The 22589-nt window shown below is 38.7% G+C and overlaps 1 protein-coding gene across 2 annotated transcripts in view; it reads left to right on the top strand.

Annotated features, from left to right (window-relative positions):
- Positions 1-22589, top strand: part of ADAMTS12 (ADAM metallopeptidase with thrombospondin type 1 motif 12) — a 374077-nt gene that overhangs the window by 7648 nt on the left and 343840 nt on the right. For both annotated transcript variants that reach the window (XM_019013727.4, XM_055367552.2), the window contains exon 2: positions 3056-3417. In XM_019013727.4, the coding sequence (XP_018869272.4) occupies positions 3056-3417 (362 nt within the window). The remainder of the gene's footprint in view (positions 1-3055; positions 3418-22589) is intronic.

The raw sequence follows: 22589 nt of genomic DNA, 5'->3' as shown, positions 1-22589 counted from the left end.
ACTCAAGGCAAGTGAAGGGACAGCTAGAGATCTTGAGGGTTTGCCATGGGCTTGGGGAGCATGGGCACTAGCATTTTAGCCTTAAAATACTGATAGGCAAAAGACTGCCTGGAATGACATTTGGTGACAGAGCTGACCAAAAGCACGGCCAGGAGTGGCCTGATTTTCATGACATGGGATGGGGGTGAAGGGGATGTCAGCGATCGTGGTTGCTTCTTTTGAGCCAGATTTAGACCTCATGGAAGGCAACAAGATGTGGATCATCTTGAAAAGATGCCAAAGAGGATGCCCTGCAGGGGTGACGTGGTTTCAGTAAAGGGGTAGAAGATAGGAAGGCAGTGGGCAGCCAGTTGGAGGAGGAATTGTCCACATTGAGGGACCTGAAGGGAGCAGAGGTTTCCCAGTGGACACAGAGCTTCTCTTAATAGAAGGCACCAGTCAGCATGTGGACACTGACTACATACAGGGCACCATTGCTAGATGACACCGTTACTATACCCAGCTGAATAAGATATTTTATGACCCAACTCCCTTCGCTGTTCGAGCCCTGGAGGAGCCAGAGGCATCACTGTGAGTAGCAGAGGAGAAGAGCAGCCAGAGGGAAATACTATGGAAGCTGACTGCATCCACCTCACCCACCCACAGTTTCTCTCTTTGGTAGGTCTAGACTTGGAAGGTCCTCCAATACCAGATTGGAGCAGACATTTCTTAGGGAGTGAGTGGACAGGAGAGAGGACTGAGTCAGTTACACACCTCAGTTCATGGCACACTAGTATCATGAATTTGCGAAAAAGCTTTTTTTGTTATATATATTTATGCATTTTTGTTCCCACTCCCTACTCCAATTGTTCCCCATGGAAAACCATTTTAATGGGTTCCATATGTATTTCTTGTTCCAGTGTGTTCTGGAAAACTTTGTATTATTGTTTTAGTGTGTGTGTATTTTCCATGAATGTAAATAGCTCTGCATTAGCTTGTTTTATTTCTTGTTTTTCGTGGAGCGTTGCTGTGAAGATTTGCCCATGTTGCCATGTGGTCTGCTGTGCCTAGCTGCTGCAGTAGGAAGTAATGGGTCCGGGCTTTTTACACCTAAAAATGGAGACCATTTGTTAGTACCTGAGAGTGAAAACTCTGTGTTCTGCCCCATATTTCATCCAAGGCAGAGAAGAATGATTCCACAAAGGGTTTGGAGGTAGTTGCCTGGAAAAAAAAAAAAAAAAAAAAAAAAAACTCTTTTATAATTGTAGCCCATCAAGTCCAGTTATTTTAATTAACCAGCTGCAATAGTGTTTACTGATACATCAACATATAAGAACTGAGCACCTGTGATGTGCAAGATTCTGGCAGATTTGGGGATAAATCATATAATAAAAGGCAATATAAAATAAAGCCATTCTGGGAGGTACAGAAAGTAAGGGCATGAGGGTTCAGGGAAAGGAGAGAGAAGTTTAGCCAGGGACACTAGGAGAATAAAGAGGAAGGATTTGAGTTGAGATTTGAATGCTTAAACAGGATTTTGATAGAATGCAAAAGACATTCTAGTTGGGGAAGTTACATGAGCAAAGTAAAAGCAAGATCCAAAGTGCAAAACTACAACTGAGAGGTGATAAGTAGAAGGTTTTTTGTTTGTTTGTTTGTTTGTTTGTTTCAAAATATTAGTTTATCTTACTAAATGGTTAATAGTTTTGGGAGGCCAAGGTGGGTGGATCACCTGAGGTCAGGAGTTCAAGACCAGCCTGACCAACATGGAGAAACCCCATCTCTACGAAAAATACAAAATTAGCCGGGCATGGTGGTGCACACCTGTAATCCCAGCTACTTAGGAGGCTGAGGTAGGAGAATCACCTGAACCTGGGAGGCGGAGGTTGCGGTGAGTCGAGATCATGCCATTGCACTCCAGCCTGGGCAACAAGTGCAAAAATCCGTCTCAAAAAACAATGCAAAACAAAACAAAACAAAACAACAAAAAAAGAAGAAGTGTAATCCAGAGTGATGATAAATTCCCTCCTAGGTAGATCCTTTGTTATTCTCAAACATCAAAATAAGGAGGTAGTGGTAGGGAGGCAAATTTGAGTAGGTCAAAATGTGTATGTGTTCTTGTGTGGGGAAGGATCAAGGGTTCCAGTCTTGCATTTTTAAAGTGGCAGTTTTTATGTTTTGAGCCAATGCCTCAGATCCTGACATATCTCCTTATCATATTAATTTGGTAAACACTTTTTTAAAACCCAGCTTCTTTTATGCACTCTTTGCTGCATTATGGAACACTCTTATGCTGTAATTGGTGTGAGGTTTGTCAGCGTGCATGTGATGAGTTCTCCATGATTTTGTGTTTTTTTTCCCTCTAATCTGACTTTATCAGGAAGTTCTTGATGTGTTGAAGCACCTTATAATCCACAGTGAAGCTCTGTGATTTGTCTTTCTGAACTCTAGACTTGAAAGATTCCTGTTCCTCATTCAGATCTTGCCCCTTTTCTAACAGTACCCCTCACGGATTAATTCCCATCTTAATGTGTCTCTGGTAAAACACCTGATATCATGTCACTGAGGAGGAAGCACTAGGTAAATTTGAGTTGTTCTGGGAATTTAATGTTAACAGTATTTGTGTGATGGAAAGGATCTCTAAACTTCAAGTCAACAGTGGGATTTTGTAATTAAAAAGCTAGTGGCTGGGCATGGTAGCTCACACCTGTAATTCCAGCACTTTGGAAGGGCAGGGCAGGCGGATCACCTGAGGTCGGGAGTTCAAGACCAACCTGACCAACATGGAGAAATCCTGTCTCTACTAAAAAAAAAAAAACAAACAAAATTAGCCAGGCGTTGTGGCACATGACTGTAATCCCAGATACTCAGGAGGCTGAGGCAGGAGAATTGCTTGAACCCAATGAGGAGGAGGTTGCGGTGAGCCCGGATCGTGCCATTGCACTCCAGCCTGGGAAACAAGAGCAAAACTCCATTTCCAAAAAAAAAAAAAGCTAGCATTCAAGTTCCAAACGAAAGTGGCTTTGCTTTACTACCAATCTCCCTCACTGTTCTTCCATTTCTCCTTTTCTTTCAGAGCATTTTATCAAGGGCCTGCCAGAATACCACGTGGTGGGTCCAGTCCGAGTAGATGCCAGTGGGCATTTTTTGTCATATGGCTTGCACTATCCCATCACGAGCAGCAGGAGGAAGAGAGATTTGGATGGCTCAGAGGACTGGGTGTACTACAGAATTTCTCACGAGGAGAAGGACCTGTTTTTTAACTTGACGGTCAATCAAGGATTTCTTTCCAATAGCTACATCATGGAGAAGAGATATGGGAACCTCTCCCATGTTAAGATGATGGCTTCCTCTGCCCCCCTCTGCCATCTCAGTGGCACGGTTCTACAGCAGGGCACCAGAGTTGGGACGGCAGCCCTCAGTGCCTGCCATGGACTGGTGAGTGTGGGCTCTGGCATCTCCTTCCTCTGCCCTGGCCCCTAGAATCTCAGCTGGTAGACCTACTACCAACAGGTTCACAGATGCACTGACATATGGGAATTGAACCCCTGTGATGTGATGATCCTGGCCTCCAAAGTGGTTGGCGAGAAAGTATTTAATAAATAAAAGAGATCAACTTGAGAGATACAAAGAGTAAGGGCACTGAGGGTTCAGAGGAGGCAGACAGAACTCCAACCAGCAACATCAGTGTGGGGTTGGAGGGGGAAGAAGAGGGAGGATTTGAGTTTGGTTTTCAGCCTCTGAGGCAGCTCTGAGGCAACTGACTGGCTGGACAGCGTATTTTGAATGAGCAGAACCTAGATTTGGACTGAGAATTTATGAATAATGATGGTGATAGAAGCTGCTGTGATGTAATAGTTGACTCTGTGTGCTTCGTAATCAGACTTCATGAGGGAACCTCGGGCAGTCAGTTGATCCCTTTGTGCCTCTGTTTTCTCATCTGTAAAATGGAGATAATAGTAGTACCTGTCTCATGGAGCAAGGTTTGGCAAACTATGAACCATAGGCCAAATCTGGCCTGCCTCTTGTTTTTATAAATAAAGTTTTATTGAAAGGCAGATATGCTGTGTGTTTATAGATTGTCTATGGCTGTTTTCAAACTGCAACAACAGAGCTGAGTAGTTGGTGTAGTTACTGTATGGCTGAAGAACCGCACAATATTTGCTGTCTGGTCTTTCAGAAAAAGTTTACTGACACTTTTAATTGTGAAGAGTGTTTAATAAATAATAAACACTCAATGAATATTGGCTGCTGTTATTATATTTTATTATTCGAATATGCCAGGCACTGGGATATGTGGTTTACTATGTGGTTTATGTACATTGTCCACTTTGCCTCGTTTTAGCAGATGAGACAGTTTGGAGATACTGAATAAATTCACTGTGCAAGTTACTTTGGGTTCAAGTCTTTCTATCATTATATGCTATATCTCAAAATGCAGCAACAGTGATGGCCCCACCAGCAACTGCAGGGCAAACAATGCTCAGGAATTCTGTTGAGATTTTTTGAGGTGTGTGTTTAGGGAGTGAGTGACTGCAGGGGAAGGAATCCCAGAGTCTCGAAGGTGGTTGTGGAGGAGTCCATGTTTTTGGCCTTGGTCCCTGTGCCAGGGCTGGTTTGCTAAGCAAAACTTCTAGTGGCATTGGCATTCCTACAAAAGGCACTTGTTCCAAATCCTCCCATTGTTACTGCCATTTTGCTAAGAATTTCTGTACTTTGTAATTTAGGGCTCTGTTTATCTTGTATCTCTGGAGTTTGGCTTTGCTAGAATACTGTGAGAAAATTCAGTAAAACATTATCCAGCAGTTTAAGTTTTCCAGAGGACCTCTGGGGATGAATTGCTTTGTACAATAAATGGAAAGTCTTGCTTTGCCTCTTTCTGTAAATTTGGATTTTCATATTAGGTGTTTATCGTTTTCCCCTAATTAGATCATAGCAGAAAATCAAGAATGGTGAATGGTTTTCTATTTTTCTTTTCCTCTTCTCTCTGGGCCTCATCAGGGGCTTCATTGAGCTGCAGAACATTTCCCAGCTCCACGGCTGTCATCATCTAGGCTTGCTCTGGACTCACATCACATCTCGCCTTTGCAATCCTGGCTCTCATTCCTGTGAGACAACCCTGGAAGCATTATGGCACCTGGTCCTCTATGGCCAGAACTGGAGAAAGTTCTGGATGATGAAACATTATCCTGCTCATTAAACATGAGCATCTTTCCATGGGATGGAGCAGTATGGTCGGTGGACCTGCAGAATCAACATCACATTGAATGGGGAGCTCATTACAAAGACAAACCCATGGGCTGCACTTCAGACCTAGTGTGTCAGAATCTCGGGGGAATGGGCAAAAATGTCTCTGTGTGTGTTTAGCTGCTTTATTGAGATATAATTCACATATATACGGTTAACCCACTTAAAGTTTACAGCTAAATGGCTTTAAATGTGTTCAGAGTTGTGCAGCCATCACCATAAATTTTAGAATATTTTCATTAGCCCACAAAGAAACCTATATCCCTTAGCAGTCACTTACCCATTCCCCCATTCCTCCACTCCTAGGGAACCACTGATCTACATTTGGTCTCTGTAGATCTGCTTGTCTGAAACCTTTGTTTTAATTAGCTGTCCAGGAGATTCTGATGCCCCCTGAAGTTGGAGAAGCCCTGGACTAGAGTAGTCGTTGTTAACCCTGGCTCAACATTAAGACTAGCTGGCTAGCTTTAAAATGGACCCATGCCCCAACCCCACAGCCTAGATGTTTTGATTTAATTGGTCTGAGAGTAGAGTCCAAGCATCAGCATTTTTTAAAGCTCCCCAGGAGATTCTAAATTGCAGTCAATGTTGCCAACCACTGGATTAGCATAAGTGGGTGTTAATGGGTGGTATTGGCCAATGTTACTCTAAAGTACCAGATCTCCCCAGGTGATTCTAATGAGCAACCAGGGGTGCAACCACTGCTGTAAATTGCTCCCTATTTTCATCTTGTGCTTTCTAAGGGAAATTGCATATTGTTTAGCATTATCCTAGGCTTGGGAATAGAATACTAGGACCCTTTCAATTTCAAATGTCCCCAAGGAGCAGGAGTACTACCATGTAGGCATTTTCAGATTCAGATTTCAGATTCATACGAAGTTCAGAAGCACAAAGTGTTAGTTAAGATGATGGGAAATTTTCACATCCAGATCAGTGAATGATTTTGCCAGAAGAAATTCTACTGGGAGGATTATTTTGGAACCTTTTACACAAAATTGGATGTTTAATGGATGGTTACAAAAAAAAAAGGCACCCAAAGCCAAATGAGTTTCTTTCCTTTCTGTGTGTGCACTACTTGGCTGGATTCAAGTTCATTTGCTTGTGTACCAAAATTTGCCAGTGTCCACCTAGAGTGGTCGTAGTCCAAAGGATAGTGGTTGGACTTGTACCTGACTTCTGATCATGTGTCTAGGGTCTGACATCCAGTGTAGTTGTTCTCTCTTTCACCCAGGTATGGCCCTACATTCAAATTCACAGGATGGCAGGCCTAGGATCTGCTGGCTCTAAGCCCTTCTCCACTTTTAGGGGCAGAAGTAGCATTTGGGAAGTCCTTCTTAGGAAGAAACACATTCATGTGGACCAGGACGTCTGCCTGTCATTCCTGGGGTGCAAGCCTGGCTTTGTTTGTTTCAGATGTGGTCATCTGAATGAGATGTTGGAGGCTCTTGGAGTTGTCTGTGATTTGAGACTCATTTAGTCTCCTCTGGAGCAGACTCAGATGATTTCAAACTGAGGACCCTAGAAAAGCTACCTATGGGAAGCTGTGGGACAACCTTCTTCCTGCATTTAATATACTCTAGCATGGTTCCAGCCCTTGTCCTCTTTGAGGCTGCTCCCAGACTGAGTCAGGCCGTGTCTCGGCTCAGCAGCTGTCCTCTGTGATCGCCACCATTTTCACTACCCTTCTCCCGTCAACATTTTCACAACTTTGGCATTGTGGAATTTGTTTGTTTTAACAGTTTAGTTAATTTCTTCCATTCTCAGCTTTTTGATGGAGGAACTGTGTTCTTTAATCAGTTAGATTCTGAATTTATCCTCAGGAATGAGTATCGCAGTGGGGGTGGGTTTGGTTTTGCTGTTGCCAGGAGCACTACTGGATTGGTTCCAAGTGAATTTGTTGTTAGTATTTCAGTTTAGATTTCTGCACTGGAAGGATAGTGCAAGATATCTACCCTCGTGCATGAGACAGGATTGGGGTTCTGATTTTTCATAGGGCGTTCTAATTCTGCTAAGCACTTATCCTCTGGACTGTGTACCTGGGTCATTAAACTTATCATTTTAATTTCTGTTTATAGCACATTATGTAATTCCTGTTCATAGCATTTCTTAGCTCAGGCTTTACTAAAGTGAATACAGTTTTTGACTCTATCAAAAACTCTAATTCCAGCCCCTGCTGGGAAATCAAATTCTAATTCTTAATCTGAATAGCTGGTCATGGATCTCTCAAGGGCCATCCAGCTTTAACTTCCATCCACTCTCCAGCCTTAAGTTTCCCTTTCTCTTTGGGTGAATTGAGATTTCCTTTCTTGTTTTAAACTCAAATATGGGTTAAACTTTTGAGAGAGATATTTCTTAGTATTTTTATGTTAAACTTTTTATTTTGAAATAGTTGTAGATTCATAACACTTGTAAGAACTAATTCAGAGAGGTATTAGTATGTACCCTCTACCCAGTTTCCTCTGATGGCAACATCTTGCAAAATTACTGCACAGTATCACAGCCAGGATTTTAACACTGATGTGGTCAAGATGACACACTTTTCCATCGCAAGAATCCCTCATGTTATCCTTTTGTAGCTATACCCATTTCTCTCATGGTACCACCACCTCATATTTATATTTTACATTTAAGTCCATAATCCATTTTGAGTTAATTTTTGTATGAGGTATGAGACTTAGAGGTTCTCCTCCCTCCCGTCCTCCCTCCTTTTCTCTCTTCCTTCCTTTCTTGCTTTGTTGGATGTCTGCCTATGGATGTCTGATTGTTCCAGCACCATTTGTTGAAAGGCTGTTTTTGTTTCATTAAGTTGCTTTTGCACTTTTGTAAAAAATTAGCTGGATGTATTTTTGCGAGTCTATATCTGAGTTTTAGGTTTTGTTCCATCAATAGCACACAGTCTTCATAACTGTAGCTACATAATTATTCATGAAATCAGGTAGACTGATTCCTCCCATTTTAGTCTACTTTTTCAAAATTGTTTTAGTAATTTTAGTTTCTCTGTCCTTCCATATAAATTTTACAATAATCTTGTCTACAAAATCTTGCTGAGATTTTAATAAGAGTGTATTACATCTATATATTAGTTTGGGAAGAATTGACATCTTTGCTATGTCAAGTCTTGCGATCCATGAACATGGTATGTGTCTTGATTTATTTAGATCTTCTTTGATTTTTTCCATCAGTGTTGTGTAGTTTTCAACATCCTAGCTCTATATGTGTTTTGTTAGATTGACTTCTAAATATCTCATTTTCTAAGTCCTTATATTTTTAATTTTAGTATTCATGTGCTTATTGCTAGTATGTAAACACATAATTAATTTTTGTATGTTTACTTTGTATACTGTGAATTTGCTAAACTGTCTTATTAACTCTAAGATGGTTTTTTTAGAAGATTCTTCGGGATTTCCTATGTATACAATAATGTCATTTGCCAATGAGGCAGTTTTATTTCTTCCTTTCTCTTCATATGCCTTTCAACTTTCTTTTCTTGCTTTATTACTTTGGCTAGAATTTTGAGCACTATATTGAATAAGAATGGGGAGAGCAACATCTCTTGCCTTTTCTCCAGTCTTAGGGAGAAGGCATTCAGACTTTTATCATTGGATATACTATTAACTATCTGTTTTGTTTTGTTTTTGTAGATGCTTTCTATCAAGTCACGGAAGTTTTCTGAGAGCTTTTTTTGATTTTGAATGGGTATTGAATTTTGTCAAGTGCTTTTCCTGCATCAGTTGATATGGTCATGTGACTTTTCTTCTTTAGCCTATTAATATGATGGACTATATTGATTAATTTTTTAAAAAGTGTTTATTTTTTAAGAGCAGTATTAGGTTTATACCAAAATTGAGAAGAAAGTAAAGAGATATCTCATAATCTCCCTGCTCCCATATATACATAGCTTCTCCCATTTTCAACATCCCCCACAGGAGTAGTACATTTGTTATAACTGATGAATATATGTTGACACATCATTATCACCTAAAGTTTATTGTTTACATTAGAGTTCACTCTTGGTGTTGTACATTCTATAGGTTTGGACCAATTTATAATGACATATATCCACCATTATATTCTCATATAGAGGATTTTCACCACCCTGAGAATTTTCTGTGCTCCACCTATTCATTTCTCCACTCTCCTACCCCTGGAAACCACTGATCTTTTTAGTTTTGCATTTTCTAGAATGTCATATAGTTGTAAAAGCATACAATATGTAGCCTTTTCAGATTGGCCTTTTTCACTTAGTAATATGTCTCACTCTGTTGGTAGGCTGGAGTGCAGTGGCACAATCTCGGCTCACTGCAACCTCCGACTCCCTGGTTCAAGCAACTGTCCTGCCTCAGCCTCCCAAGTAGCCAGGATTATAGGCACGCGCCACAATGCCCAGCTAATTTTTGTATTTTTGGTAGAGACGAGGTTTCACCATGTTGGCCAGGATGGTCTCAATCTTCTGACCTCATAATCCGCCCACCTCAGCCTCCCAAAGTGCTGGGATTACAGGTGTGAGCCACTGCAACCAGCCCCCTGAAGTTTTTTTATGGCTTGAAAGCTCATTTCTTTTTAGTGCTGAATAATATTTTATTATCTGAATGTACAGTTTGTGTATTCATTCACCTACTGAAAGACATCTTCATTGCTTTTAAGTTTTGGCAGTTATTGATAACGTTGCTATAAACAACCTTGTGCAGGTTTCTTTGTGGACAAGAGTTTTCAACTCATTTAGGTAAATATCAAGAAGTGTTACTGCTGGATTATATGGTACGACTATGTTTAGTCTTGTAAGAAGCAGCCAAATTGTCTTCCAAAGTGGCTGCACTATTTTGCATCCTCACCGGCAATGAAGGAGAGTTCCTATTGCTCCATATCTTTGCCAGCGTTTGGTATTGTCAGTGTTCTGGATTTTGACCATTTCAATAGATGTGTGGTGGTATCTCGTTTTTGTTTTAATTTGCATTTTCTTCACCATGGAAATGCATATGATGTGGGATATCATTTCATATGCTTGTCATATGTATATCTTCTTCAGTGAGGTTCCTGTTAAGGTCTTTGTACTAGTTTCTAATCAGGTTGCTAATTTCCTTATTGTTGAGTATTAAGAGTTCTTTGTAAATTTTGACAGCAGTTGATTTATCAGATGTCTTTTGCAAATATTTTCTGTCAGTATATGACTAGTGTTTTTATTCCCTAGATAGTGTGTTTCACAGAGCAGACATTTTTAAGTTTTATAAAATCCAGCTTATCAATTATTTCTTTCATGGGTAATTCCTTTGATGTTGTATCTAAACAGTCATTGACAAAAGCAAGGTTATCTAGATTTTTCTCCTATATTATCTCTAAGAATTTTAGAGTTTTATATTGTACATTTAACTCTGTCATCCAGTTTGCATTAATTTTCTTGAAGAATATAAGATTTATTGTGTTAGTTTTCCCAAAGCGTGTCTGGATTATTTTTGCATGTGAATGTTCATTTGTTCCGCACCATTTGTCGAAAAGCCTGTCTTTTCTTCATTACATTGCCTTTCCCACTTTGTCAAAGATAAGTTGATTATATTTATGTTGGTCTATTTATGGGCTCTCTATTCTGTTTCATTATCTATTTATCTATTATTTCACTAATATCACATGGTCTTGATGATTATACCTTTAATGTAAATCTTGAAGTCCGATAGTGTCAGTTCTCCACTTCTCCTTGCATTCTGTATTGGCTAGTCTGTGTGTTTTGACTCTCCATATAAATTTTAGAATCATTTTGTGAATATCCACAAAGTAAATTGCTAAAATTTTGGTTGGGATTGCATTAAGTCTATAGATTAAGTTGGAAAGAACTAACATTTTAATAACATTGAATCTTCCTATCCATTAGCATGGAATATCTCTTCATTTATTTATAGCTTCTTTTGTTTCCTTCATCAGAATTTTGTATTTTCCCTCATATAGATCTTATACATATTTTGTTCAATGTATCTAAGTATTTAATTTTGGGAGAATGCTAATGTAAATGGTATTAAGTTTTTAATTTTAAATACTTCTTGTTCATTGCTGGTATATAGTAAAACAACTCACTTTATTAACCTTGTGTCCTTCAAGGCTGGGTACAATCACTTGCTACAATTGTTAGTTTCAGGAGTGTTTTTTTTTTAAATCTACATAGCATTCACGTCATCTGTGAACAAAGTATTATTTCTTCCTTTGCAATTAGTATACTTATATTTCCTTTTCTTGTTTTATTGTACTACCTAGAACTTTCAATATGGTGTCAAAAAGGAGTGGTGAAAGAGGACATCTTTGCCTTACTTTTGATCTTAGTGGGAAAGCTTCTAGATTCTCATAAATATGAAGAGATATTCTTTATTAAATTGAAGAATTTTGTCTCTATTCCTATTTTACTGAGATATTTTGTCATAAATGGGTGTTGGATTTTGTCAAGTGTTTGTCCTCCATTTATAGGTATGATCATGTAATTTTTTTCTTTAGCCTGTCAGTGTCATGGATTACATTAATCAATTTTTGAATGTTGAACTAGCCTTGAATACCTGGGATAAATCCCACTTGATTGTGTTGTATTATGTGTTCTGCCTGAAATGTGTCTGGGTCCCTTTTAGCCATAGCTGGAGCTGGAGTGGCTGGGACACATGGAGCAGAGCAAATGTCTTCTTATACATTGTTGGGTTCAGTTTGCTTGAGGGGTTTTGTGTCTCTGTTTATCAGAGAAATTGGTCTGTAGTTTTCTTTTCTTTTCTTTCTTTCTTTTTTTTTTTTTTTCAGATGAAGTCTCACTCTGTCACCCAAGCTGGAGTGCAGTAGCATGATCTCGGCTCACTGCAACCTCTGACTCCCAAGTTCAAGCGATTCTCCTGCCTCAGCCTCCCGAGTAGCTGGGACTACAGGGGTGTGCCACCATACCCGGCTAATTTTTGTATTTTTTTTAGTGGAGATGGGGTTTCACCATATTGGCCAGGCTGGTCTTGAACTCCTGACCTCGTGATCCACCTGCCTTGGCCTCCCAAAATGCTGGGATTACAGGCGTGAGCCACCACGCCCGGCTAGTTTTCTTTTCTTGTAATGACTGGTTTCAGTGTTAGGGTGATGCTGGCCCCATGGAATGAGTTAGAAAGAATTCCCTCTGCTTCTGTCATCTGAGAGATATTTCAGGGAACTGACATAATTTCTTCTTTAAATATTTGGTAGAGTTCACCAGTGAACCTATCTGGGCCTGATGATTTTTCTTTTGGAGGGTTATTAATTATTGATTCAATTTTTAAAAGAGACCTATTCACATTGCCTATTTTTTCTTGTCTGTGTTTTGAAAGATTGTGTCATTCAAGGAATTGTTTCATTTCATCTAGGTTACCAAATATTGGGGCATATAGTGGTTCATAATATTCCTTTATTCTTTATTCTATAATATTTCTCACATAATGAACGTGTGAGAAATGTTCATTCTCACATTGCCATAGAGAACTACCTGAGAGTGGGCAATATTTAATGTCCATGGAATCTGTAGTGATATCCCATCTTTCATTTCTGATATTGGTAATTTGTGTTCTTTCTCTTTTTTTCTTAGTTAGCCTAGCTCCAGGCTTACTGATTTTATTGATCTTTTAAAATAATCAGCTTTTGGTGTTACTGTTTTTTCTATCTTTAACTGCATTGAGTTCTGCTCTAATTTTTACTAGTTTTTTTTCTCATTGAATCTAATTTGCTCTTTTTTTTTCTAGTTACCTAAGGTGGCATTGGCTCATTTTTCAAATATTGAAACAGGCTTGCATCTCTGGAATTAATTCCACTTGGTCATGGTGTACAATTCTTTTTATATATCACTAAATACTATTTGCTAATATTTTTAAAAGGATTTTTGCATCTATATTTATGAAAGATATTCTTTTGTAGTTTTCCTTTCTTTTCAGTACTGTTTGTGTCTGATTTTGGTATCAGGGTAATATTAGCTTTATAAAATGAATTGGGTAGTGTTTCCTTATCTTCTGTTTTCTGGAAGAGATTGCATTGAATTTATGTTAGTTATCTTTACATGTTTGGTAGAATTTGTATTGAAACTATCTGGGCCTAGAGATTTCCTTTTTGGGAGTTTTAAAAAGTTATGAACTTTATATTCTTAACATAATTCTTAATAGGGCTATTCAAATTTTCTATTTCATTTTGGGTGAGTTGTGGTGGTTTGTGTTTACTGAGGAATTAGTTTATTTTATCTAAGCTGTTAAATTTATGTATTGATTTGTTCATTGTTCTCGTATCTTTTTTGGGGGGAAATTTTACTTTCATCTTCATATTAATTCATTGTCACATGGCTATAAAGAACTACCTGAAACTGGGTAATTTATAAAGAAAAGGGGTTTAACTGGCTCATAGTTCCACAGGCTGTACAAGAAGCGTGATTGAGGATACCTCAGAAAACTTACAATTGTGACAGAAGGCAAAGAGGAAGGAGGCACATCTTATATAGCCAGAGAAGGGGGAAGAGAAAGTGAAGGGGTAGGCACTACACACTTTTAAACAACCAGATCTCATGAGAACTCACTCACTATCACAAGAACAGCAAGGGCGAAATCTGTCCCCATGAGGCAATCACCTCCCATCAGTCCCCTCCACCAACACTGGGGATTACAATTTGCCATGGGATTTGGACAGGGACACAAATCCAAACCATATCGTTTTAGCTCTGGCCCCTCCTAAATCTCACGTTATTCTCACATTGCAAAATACTATCATCCCTTCTCAACAGTTTCCCAAGTCTTAACTCATTTCAGCATTAACTCAAAAGTACACTGTACACTGTTGTGGGAAGTCAGGGACCCCAAACAGAGGGACCTGCTGAAGCCATGACAGAAGAACATAAATTGTGAAGATTTCATGGACATTTGTTAGTTCTTTCCCCAAATTAATACTTTTATAATTTCTTATGCCTGTTTTTACTGCAATCTCTGAACATAAATTGTGAAGATTTCATGGACATTTGTTAGTTCTTTCCCCAAATTAATACTTTTATAATTTCTTATGCCTGTTTTTACTGCAATCTCTGAACATAAATTGTGAAGATTTCATGGACATTTATCACTTCCCCAATCAATAGTCTTATAATTTCCTATGCCTGTCTTTACTTTAATCTCTTAATCCCATCGTCTTCATAAGCTGAGGATGTATGTCGCCTCAGGACCCTGTGATGATTGCATTAACTGCACAAATTGTTTGTAAAGCCTGTGTGTTTGAACAATATGAAATCTGGGCACCTTGAAAAAAGAACAGGATAACAGTGATGTTCAGGGAACAAGGAAGATAACCATTAGGTCTGAGTGCCTGGGGGCCAGGCAGGACAGAGCCATATTTCTCTTATTGCCAAAAACAGGTAAGAGAAATATCGCCGAATTTCTTCCCCAGTAAGGAATATTAATAATTAACAGCCCTGGGAAAGAATGCATTTCCAGGGAGGGCCTCTAAAATGGCCACTCTATGAGTGTCTACCTTATGCAGTTGTAGATAGGGATGAAACATGCCCTAGTCTCCTGCAGCACCCCCAGGTATATTAGGATTAGGAAATTCCTGCCTAGTAAATTTTAGTCAGGCCGGTTGTCTGCTCTCAAACCCTGTTTCCTGATGTTTATCAGTGACATTGTGTGCCCAGTGGGACATGGATCTTCATTAGCAATTCTAGTTTTGCCCTGACCTTGTGATCTTGCTCTGACCTTCTGCCTTGTGATATTTTATTGCCTTTGAAGCATGTGATCTCTGTGACCCAAACCCTATTCGTACACTCCCTCCCCTTTGAAAATTGCTAATAAAAACTTACTGGTTTTGCGGCTCAGGGGGCATCACAGAACCTGCCAACATGTGATGTCTCCCCTGGACACCCAGCTTTAAAATTTCTCCTTTTCTCACAGCTCCTCTAGTCAGTGCCCTAGTGGGGACCCTGTGTAGGGTTCCAACCACACATTTCCCCTCTGCATTGCCCTACCAGAGGGTCTCCATGAGGGCTCCACCCCTGCAGCAGACTTCTGCTTGGACATCCAGGCATTTTCATACATCCTCTGAAGTCTGGGTGGAGGTCCCCAGTCCTCAGCTATTGCCCTCTGTGCACCTGCAGGCATAACACCTCATGGAAGCCACTGAGGCTTACAGCTTGCATCCTCTGGAGCAGTGGCCTGACATATGTCATGTCTGGAGCTAGCCATGGCTGGAGCTAGAGTGGCTGGGACACAGGGAGCAGTGTCCCAAGGTTGCACAGGGCAGTAGTGCCCTGGGCCTGGTCCACAAAACCATTCTTTTCTCCTAGATCTCTGGGTCTGTGAGGGAGCAGCTGCTGCAAAGGTCTCTAGAATGCTTTTGAGGCACTTTCCTCATTGTCTTGACTATTAACAATCAGTTCTCTTTGCTTACATAAATTTCTACAGCTAGCTTGAATTCCTCCCTCAGAAAGTGGGTTTTTATTTTCTACCACATGGCTGGGCTGCAAGTTTTCCAAACTTTTACATTCTGCTTTCCTTTTAAAAACGGGTGTCCAATATTTTGGCTTCTCTGGGCCACATTGGAAAAAGAAGAATTGTCTTGGGCTACACATAAAATACACTGACACTAATGATAGCTGATGAGCTAAAAAATTTTTGCAAACAAATGTCATAATGTTTAAGACATTTTAGAAATTTGTGTTGGGCCACATTCATAACCATCCTGGGCCACATGTGACCAATGGGCCACGGGTTGGACAAACTTGCTTTTGAATATAAATTCCAGTTCCAAGTCATTTCTTTGCTCACAGTATAAGCATAGGTTGCTAGAAACAGCCAGGCCACATCTTGAACATTTTGCTCCTTATAAATTTATTCTACCAGATACTCTAAATCATTACTCTCAAGTTCAAAGTCCCATAGATCTCTAGGGCAGGAGCATGATGCCTCTAACCTGTTTGCAAATGTTTAACAAAAGTGACCTTTGCTCTAGTTCCCAACAAGTTCCTCATCACCATCTGAGACCACCTTAGCCTGGACTTCTATATCACTATCAGCCTGGATTGTCCATATCACTATCAGCATTTTGGTCACAGCAATTTAACAAGTCTCCTGGAAGTTCTAAACTTTTCCTCATCTTGCTGTCTCCTTCTGAGCCCTCCAAACTGTTCCAACCTCTGCCTGTTATCCAGTTCCAAAGTCACTTCCACATTTTCAGGTATCTTTATAGCAATGACCTACTTCTAAGTACCAATTTTCTGTATTAGTCCATTCTCATAGTGCTATAAAGAACTACCTGTGACTAGGTAATTTATAAAGAAAAGAGGTTTAATTGACTCAGTTCCATAGGCTGTACAGGAAGCATGGCTGGGGAGGCCTCAAGAAATTTACAATCATGGTGGAAGCCAAAGAGGAAGGAGGCATATATTACACGGCCAGAGGAGGAAAGAGAATGGAGGGAGAGATGCTACACACTTTTAAATACCAAATCTCATGAGAACTCAACTCCCTATCATGAGACCAGCAAGGAGCAAATTTTTCCCCATGATCCAAATCACCTCCCATCAGGCCCCTCCTCCAACACTGGGGATTACAATTCCACATGAGATTTGGGCAGGGACACAAATCCAAACCATATCAAACTTAATATTACATTTGACTTAGTATAATTGATAAAACAAGCAGATAAAAAAATTCTGTAAGAATCTAGAAGATTTGTGCATCACAATTAATAATTTTAACTTGTGGACATATATATAACAGTACACCCAACATTGCATAATTTTTGTTTAAAAACTTTTTATATATGTGTGTGTGTGTTTGTGCTGTGTGTGTGTGTATTTTTATTTCAATAGCTTTTGGGGTATACGTAGTTTTTGGTTACATAGATGAATTGTATAGTGTTGAAGTCTGAGATTTTAGTGCACGCATCACCCAACTAGTGTACACCATCCAATATGTGGTTTTTTTTATCACTCATCTCCCTCCCAACCTCCCACTTCCGAGTCTCCAAAGTCCATGATACCACTCCATATGCCTTTGATTATCCATAGCTTAGCTTCCACTTATAAGTGAGGTCATACAGTATTTAGTTTTCCATTCCTGAGTTACTTCACTTAGAATAATGACTTTTAGCTCCATCCAAGTTTCTGCAAAAGACATTATTTTCTTCTTTTTTTGTGGCTGGATAGTATTTCATGGTGTATATATACCACATTTTCTTTATCCATTTGTTGGTCAGTGGGCACTTAGGTCAGTTCCATGTCTTTGCAATTGTGGATTGTGCTGCAATAAACACATGTATGCAGTTGTCTTTTTTATGTGATGACTTCTTTTCCTTTGAGTAGATACACAGTAGTGGGATTTCTGGATCAAATGGTAGATCTACTTTTAGTTCTTTAGGAAATTTCCATACTGTTTTCCATAGAGGTTTTACTAATTTACATTCCCACCAGCAGTGTATAAGCATTGCCTTTCACCACATCTTTCACCACACCTATGCCAACATTTATTTATTTATTTATTTTTTACTTTTAAATAATGACCACTTTTGCAGGGGTAAAATAGTATCTCATTGTAGTTTGAATTTTCATTTCTCTGATAATTAGTGATGTTGAGCATTTTTTCATATGTTTTTCGGCCACTTATCTTCTTTTGAGAAATGTCTGTTCATTTCATTTGCCCACTTTTAGATGGGGTTATCTTTTTTTCTTGCTGATTTTTTTGAGTTCCTTGTAGATTCTGGACATTGGTCTTTTTTGGATGCATAGTTAGCAAATATTGTCTCTCTTTCTGTGGGTTTTCTATTCACTCTGATGATTATTTATTTTGCTATGCAGAAGCCATTTAATTTAATTAGATCCTACTGATTTATTTTTTGTTTTGTTGCATTTGCTTTTGCGGTCCTAGTCATAAATATTTTGCATAGGCCAATGTCCATAAGAGTTTTTCCTAGGTTTCTTCTACAGCTTTTATGGTTTCAGGTCTTAAATTTAAGTCTTTGATCCATTTTGAGCTGATTTTTGTATAAGGTGAGAGATGGGGATCCAGTTTAATTCTTCTATATGTGGCTCTAGAGTTTTCCCAGCACCATTTATTAAACAGGGTGTCCTTTCCCCAAGTTTTATTTTTGTATTTTTTGTCAAAGATCAGTCAGCTGTAAGTATTTGGCTTTATTTCTGGGTTCTCTATTCAGTTCCATTGGCCTATGTATCTATTTTTATAACAGTACCGTGCTCTTTTTGTATCTATAGCCTTGTAGTATAACTTGAAGTGAGGTAATGTGATACCTTTGCCTAGGATAGCTTTGGATATTCAGGCTCTTTCTTTGGTTCCACATGAATTTTCAGATTGTTTTCTAATTCTGTGAAAAATAATGTTGGTATTTTGATAGAAATTGCATTGAATCTATAGATTACTTTTGCAGTATGGTCACTTTCATGATATTGATTCTTCTAATCCATGAGCATGTGATATGTTTCTGGTTGTTTGTATCATCTGTGATTTCTTTCAGCAGTGTTTTATAGTTCTCCTTGTAGAGCTCTTTTATCTCCTTGGTTATGTGTATTTCTAGGTATTTTGTTTTTGTAGCGATTGTTAAAGGGATTGAGTTCTTGATTTGATTCTCACCTTGGTCGTTGTTGGTGTATAGCAATGCTACTGATATTTGTACATTGATTTTATAACTGGATACTTTACTGAATTCGTTTATGAAATCTAGGAGTCTTTTGAAGGAGTCTTTAGGGTTTTCTAGTTATACAGTCATATCATCAGTGAACAACAATAGTTTGACTTTCTGTTTTCTGATGTGCTTTATTTCTTTCTCCTGCCTGATTGCTCTGTCTAGGACTTCCAGTAGTATGTTGAATGGAAGTGGTGAAAGTGAGCATCCTTGTCTTGTTCCATTTCTCAGAGGCAATGCTTTAAACTCCCCCCCCTTCAGTATGATATTGACTGTGGGTTTGTCATATAAGGCTTTAATTATTTTGAGGTATGTCCATTCTATGCCTTGTTTGTTGAGGGTTTTTATCATAAAGCAATGCGGGATTTTATAAAATGCTTTTCTGTATCTATCAACATGATCATATGGTTTTTGTTTTTATTTCTGTTTATGTGATATATCACATATATTGACTTCCATCATCCCTACATCCCTGGGATGAAATCCACTTGATCATGATGTATTATCTTTCTGATATACTGTTGGATTTGGTTTGCTAGTATTTTGTTGAGGATTTTTGCATCTGTGTTCATCAGGGATATTGGTTTGTAGTTCTTTTTTTTATTATTATTATGTCCTTTCCTGGTTTTGGTATCAGGGTGATACTGGTTTCATAGAATGATTTTAAGAAAATTTTCTGTTTCTCAATCTTTGGAATAGTTTCAGTAGGATTAGCACTGATTTTTCTTTGAATGTCTTATAGAATTAAGCTGTGAATTCATCTGGCTCTGATCTTTTTTTTTTTAATACTTTAAGTTCTGGGATACATGTGCAGAATGTGCAGGTTTGTTACATAGGTATACATGGGCCATGGTGGTTTGCTGCACCCATCAACCTGTCATCTACATTAGGTATTTCTCCTAATGCTATCCCTTCCCTAGCCCCCTAACCCCCTACAGGCCCTGATGTGTGATGTTCCCCTCCCTGTGTCCATGTGTTCTCATTGTTCAGCTCCCACTTAAGAGTGAGAACATGCGGTGTTTGGTTTTCTGTTCCTGTGTTAGTTTGCTGAGAATGATGGTTTCCACCTTCATCCATGTCCCTGCAAAGGACATGAACTAATCCTTTTTTTATGGCTGCATTGTATTCCATGGTGCATATGTGCCACATTTTCTCTATCCAGTCTATCATTGATGGGCATTTGGGTTGGTTCCTAGTCTTTGCTATGGTTAATAGTGCTGCAATAAACATACATGTGCATGTGTCTTTATAGTACAATGATTTATAATCCTTTGGGTATATACCCAGTAATGAGATTGTTGGGTCAAATGGTATTTCTGGTTCTAGGTCCTTGAGGAATCGCCACACTGTCTTCCACAATGGTTGAACTAATTTACACTCTCACCAGTGGTGTGAAAGCATTCCTATTTCTCTACATCCTCTCCAGCATCTGTTGTTTCCTGACTTTTTAATGATGGCCATTCTAACTGGTGTGAGATGGCATCTCATTGTGGTTTCGATTTGCATTTCTCTAATGACTAGTGATGATGAGCTTTTTATCATATGTTTGTTGGCTGCATAAATGTCTTCTTTTGAGAAGTGTCTGTTCATATCCTTTGCCTACTTTTTGATGGGGTTGTTTTTTTCTTGTAAATTTGTCCTGAGTGGTATTACCTAGGTTTTCTTCTAGGGTTTTTATGGTTTTAGGTCTAACATTTAAGTCTTTAATCCATCTTGAGTTAATTTTTGTATAAGGTGTAAGGGAGTGGTCCAGTTTCAGTTTTCTGCATATGGCTAGCCAGTTTTCCCAACACCATTTGTTAAATAGGGAATCCTTTCTCCATTGCTTGTTTCTCTCAGATTCATCAAAGATCAGATGGTTGTAGATGTGTGGCATTATTTCTGAGGCCTCTGTTCTGTTCCATTGGTGTATATATCTGTTTTGGTACCAGTACTATGTTGTTTTGGTTAGTGTAGCCTTGTAGTATAGTTTGAAGTCAGGTAGTGTGAAGCTTCCAGCTTTGTTCTTTTCGATTAAGATTGTCTTGGCTATACGGGCTCTTTTTTAGTTTCATATGAAATGTAAAGTAGTTGTTTCTAATTCTGTGAAGAAAGTCAATGGTAACTTGCTGGGGATAGCATTGAATCTATAAATTACTTTGGTCAGTATGGCCATTTTCACGATATTGATTCTTCCTATTCATGAACATGGAATGTTTTTCCCTTTGTTTGTGTTATTGTTTGTGTCCTCGTTATTTCCTTAAGCAGTGGTTTGTGGTTCTCTTTGAAGGGGTCATTTACATTCCTCATAAGTTGGATTCCTAGGTATTTTATTCTCTTTGTAGCAATGGTGAATGGGAGTTCACTCATGATTTGGCTCTCTGTTTGCCTATTATGGATATATAGGAATGCTTGTGATTTTTGCACATTGATCTTGTAACCTGAGTCTTTGCTGAAGTTGCTTATCAGCTTAAGGAAATTTTGGACAGAGACAATGGGGTTTTCTAAATATACAATCATGTCATCTGCAAACAGAGAGAATTTAACTTTTTCTCTTCCTATTTGAATACCCTTTATTTCTTTCTCTTGCCTGATTGCCCTGGCTAGAACTTCCAATACTATGTTGAATAGGAGTGGTGAGAGAGGGCATCCTTGTCTTGTGCCGGTTTTCAAAGGGAATGCTTCCAGCTTTTGCCCATTCAGTATGATATTGCCTGTGGGTTTGTCACGAATAGCTCTTACTATTTTGAGATACGTTTCATCGACATCTAGTTTATTGAGTGTTTTTAGCATGAAGGGGTGATGAATTTTATCGAAGGCCTTTTCAGTATCTATTGAGATAATCATGTGGTTTTTGTCGTTGGTTCTGTTTATGTGATGGATTATATTTATTGATTGCGTATGTTAAACCAGCCTTGCATCCCAGGGATGAAGCCGACTTGATCTTGGTGGATAAGCTTTTTGATGTGCTTCTGGATTTGGTTTTCCAGTATTTTATTGAAGATTTTTGCCTTGATGTTCATCAGGGATATTGGCCTGAAATTTTCTTTTTTTGTTGTGTCTCTGCCAGGTTTTGGTATCAGGGTGATGCTGGCCTCATAAAATGAGTTAGGGAGGATTCCTTCTTTTTCTATTGTTTGGAATAGTTGCAGAAAATGTGCTACCACACATTTTTGTACACATCTTTGTACCTCTGGTAGAATTAGGCTGTGAATCCATCTGGTCCTGGGCTTTTTTTGATTGGTAGGCTATTAACTACTGCTTCAATTTCAGAACTTGTTATTGATCTATTCAGGGATTTGACTTCTTCCTGGTTTAGTCTTTGGAGGGTGTATGTGTCCAGGAATTTATCCATTTCTTCTAGATTTTCTAGTTTACTGTGTAGAAGTGTTTATGGTATTCTCTGATGGTAGTTTGTATTTCTGTGGGATCAGTGGTGATATCCCTTTTATCATTTTTTATTTGATTTTCCCCTATTGTGTCTATTTGATTTTCCCCTATTTTCTTCTTTATTAGTCTGGCTGGTGGTCTATCTATTTTGTTAATCTTTTCAAAAAATCAGCTCCTGGATTCATTGATTTTTTGAAAGGTTTTTCATGTCTCTATCTTTTTCAATTCTGCTCTGATCTTAGTTATTTCCTGTCTTTTGCTAGGTTTTGAATTTGTTTGTTCTTGCTTCTCTAGTTCTTTTAATTGTGATGTTAGTGTGTCGATTTTGGATCTTTTCCTCTTTTTTCCATGAACAT

This window comes from Gorilla gorilla, chromosome 19 (assembly GCF_029281585.2).
Source record: "Gorilla gorilla gorilla isolate KB3781 chromosome 19, NHGRI_mGorGor1-v2.1_pri, whole genome shotgun sequence".
NCBI lineage: Eukaryota > Metazoa > Chordata > Mammalia > Primates > Hominidae > Gorilla > Gorilla gorilla.
The sequence above is the reverse complement of the archived record's forward strand: the minus strand, read 5'-3'. Positions and strand labels throughout refer to the sequence as shown.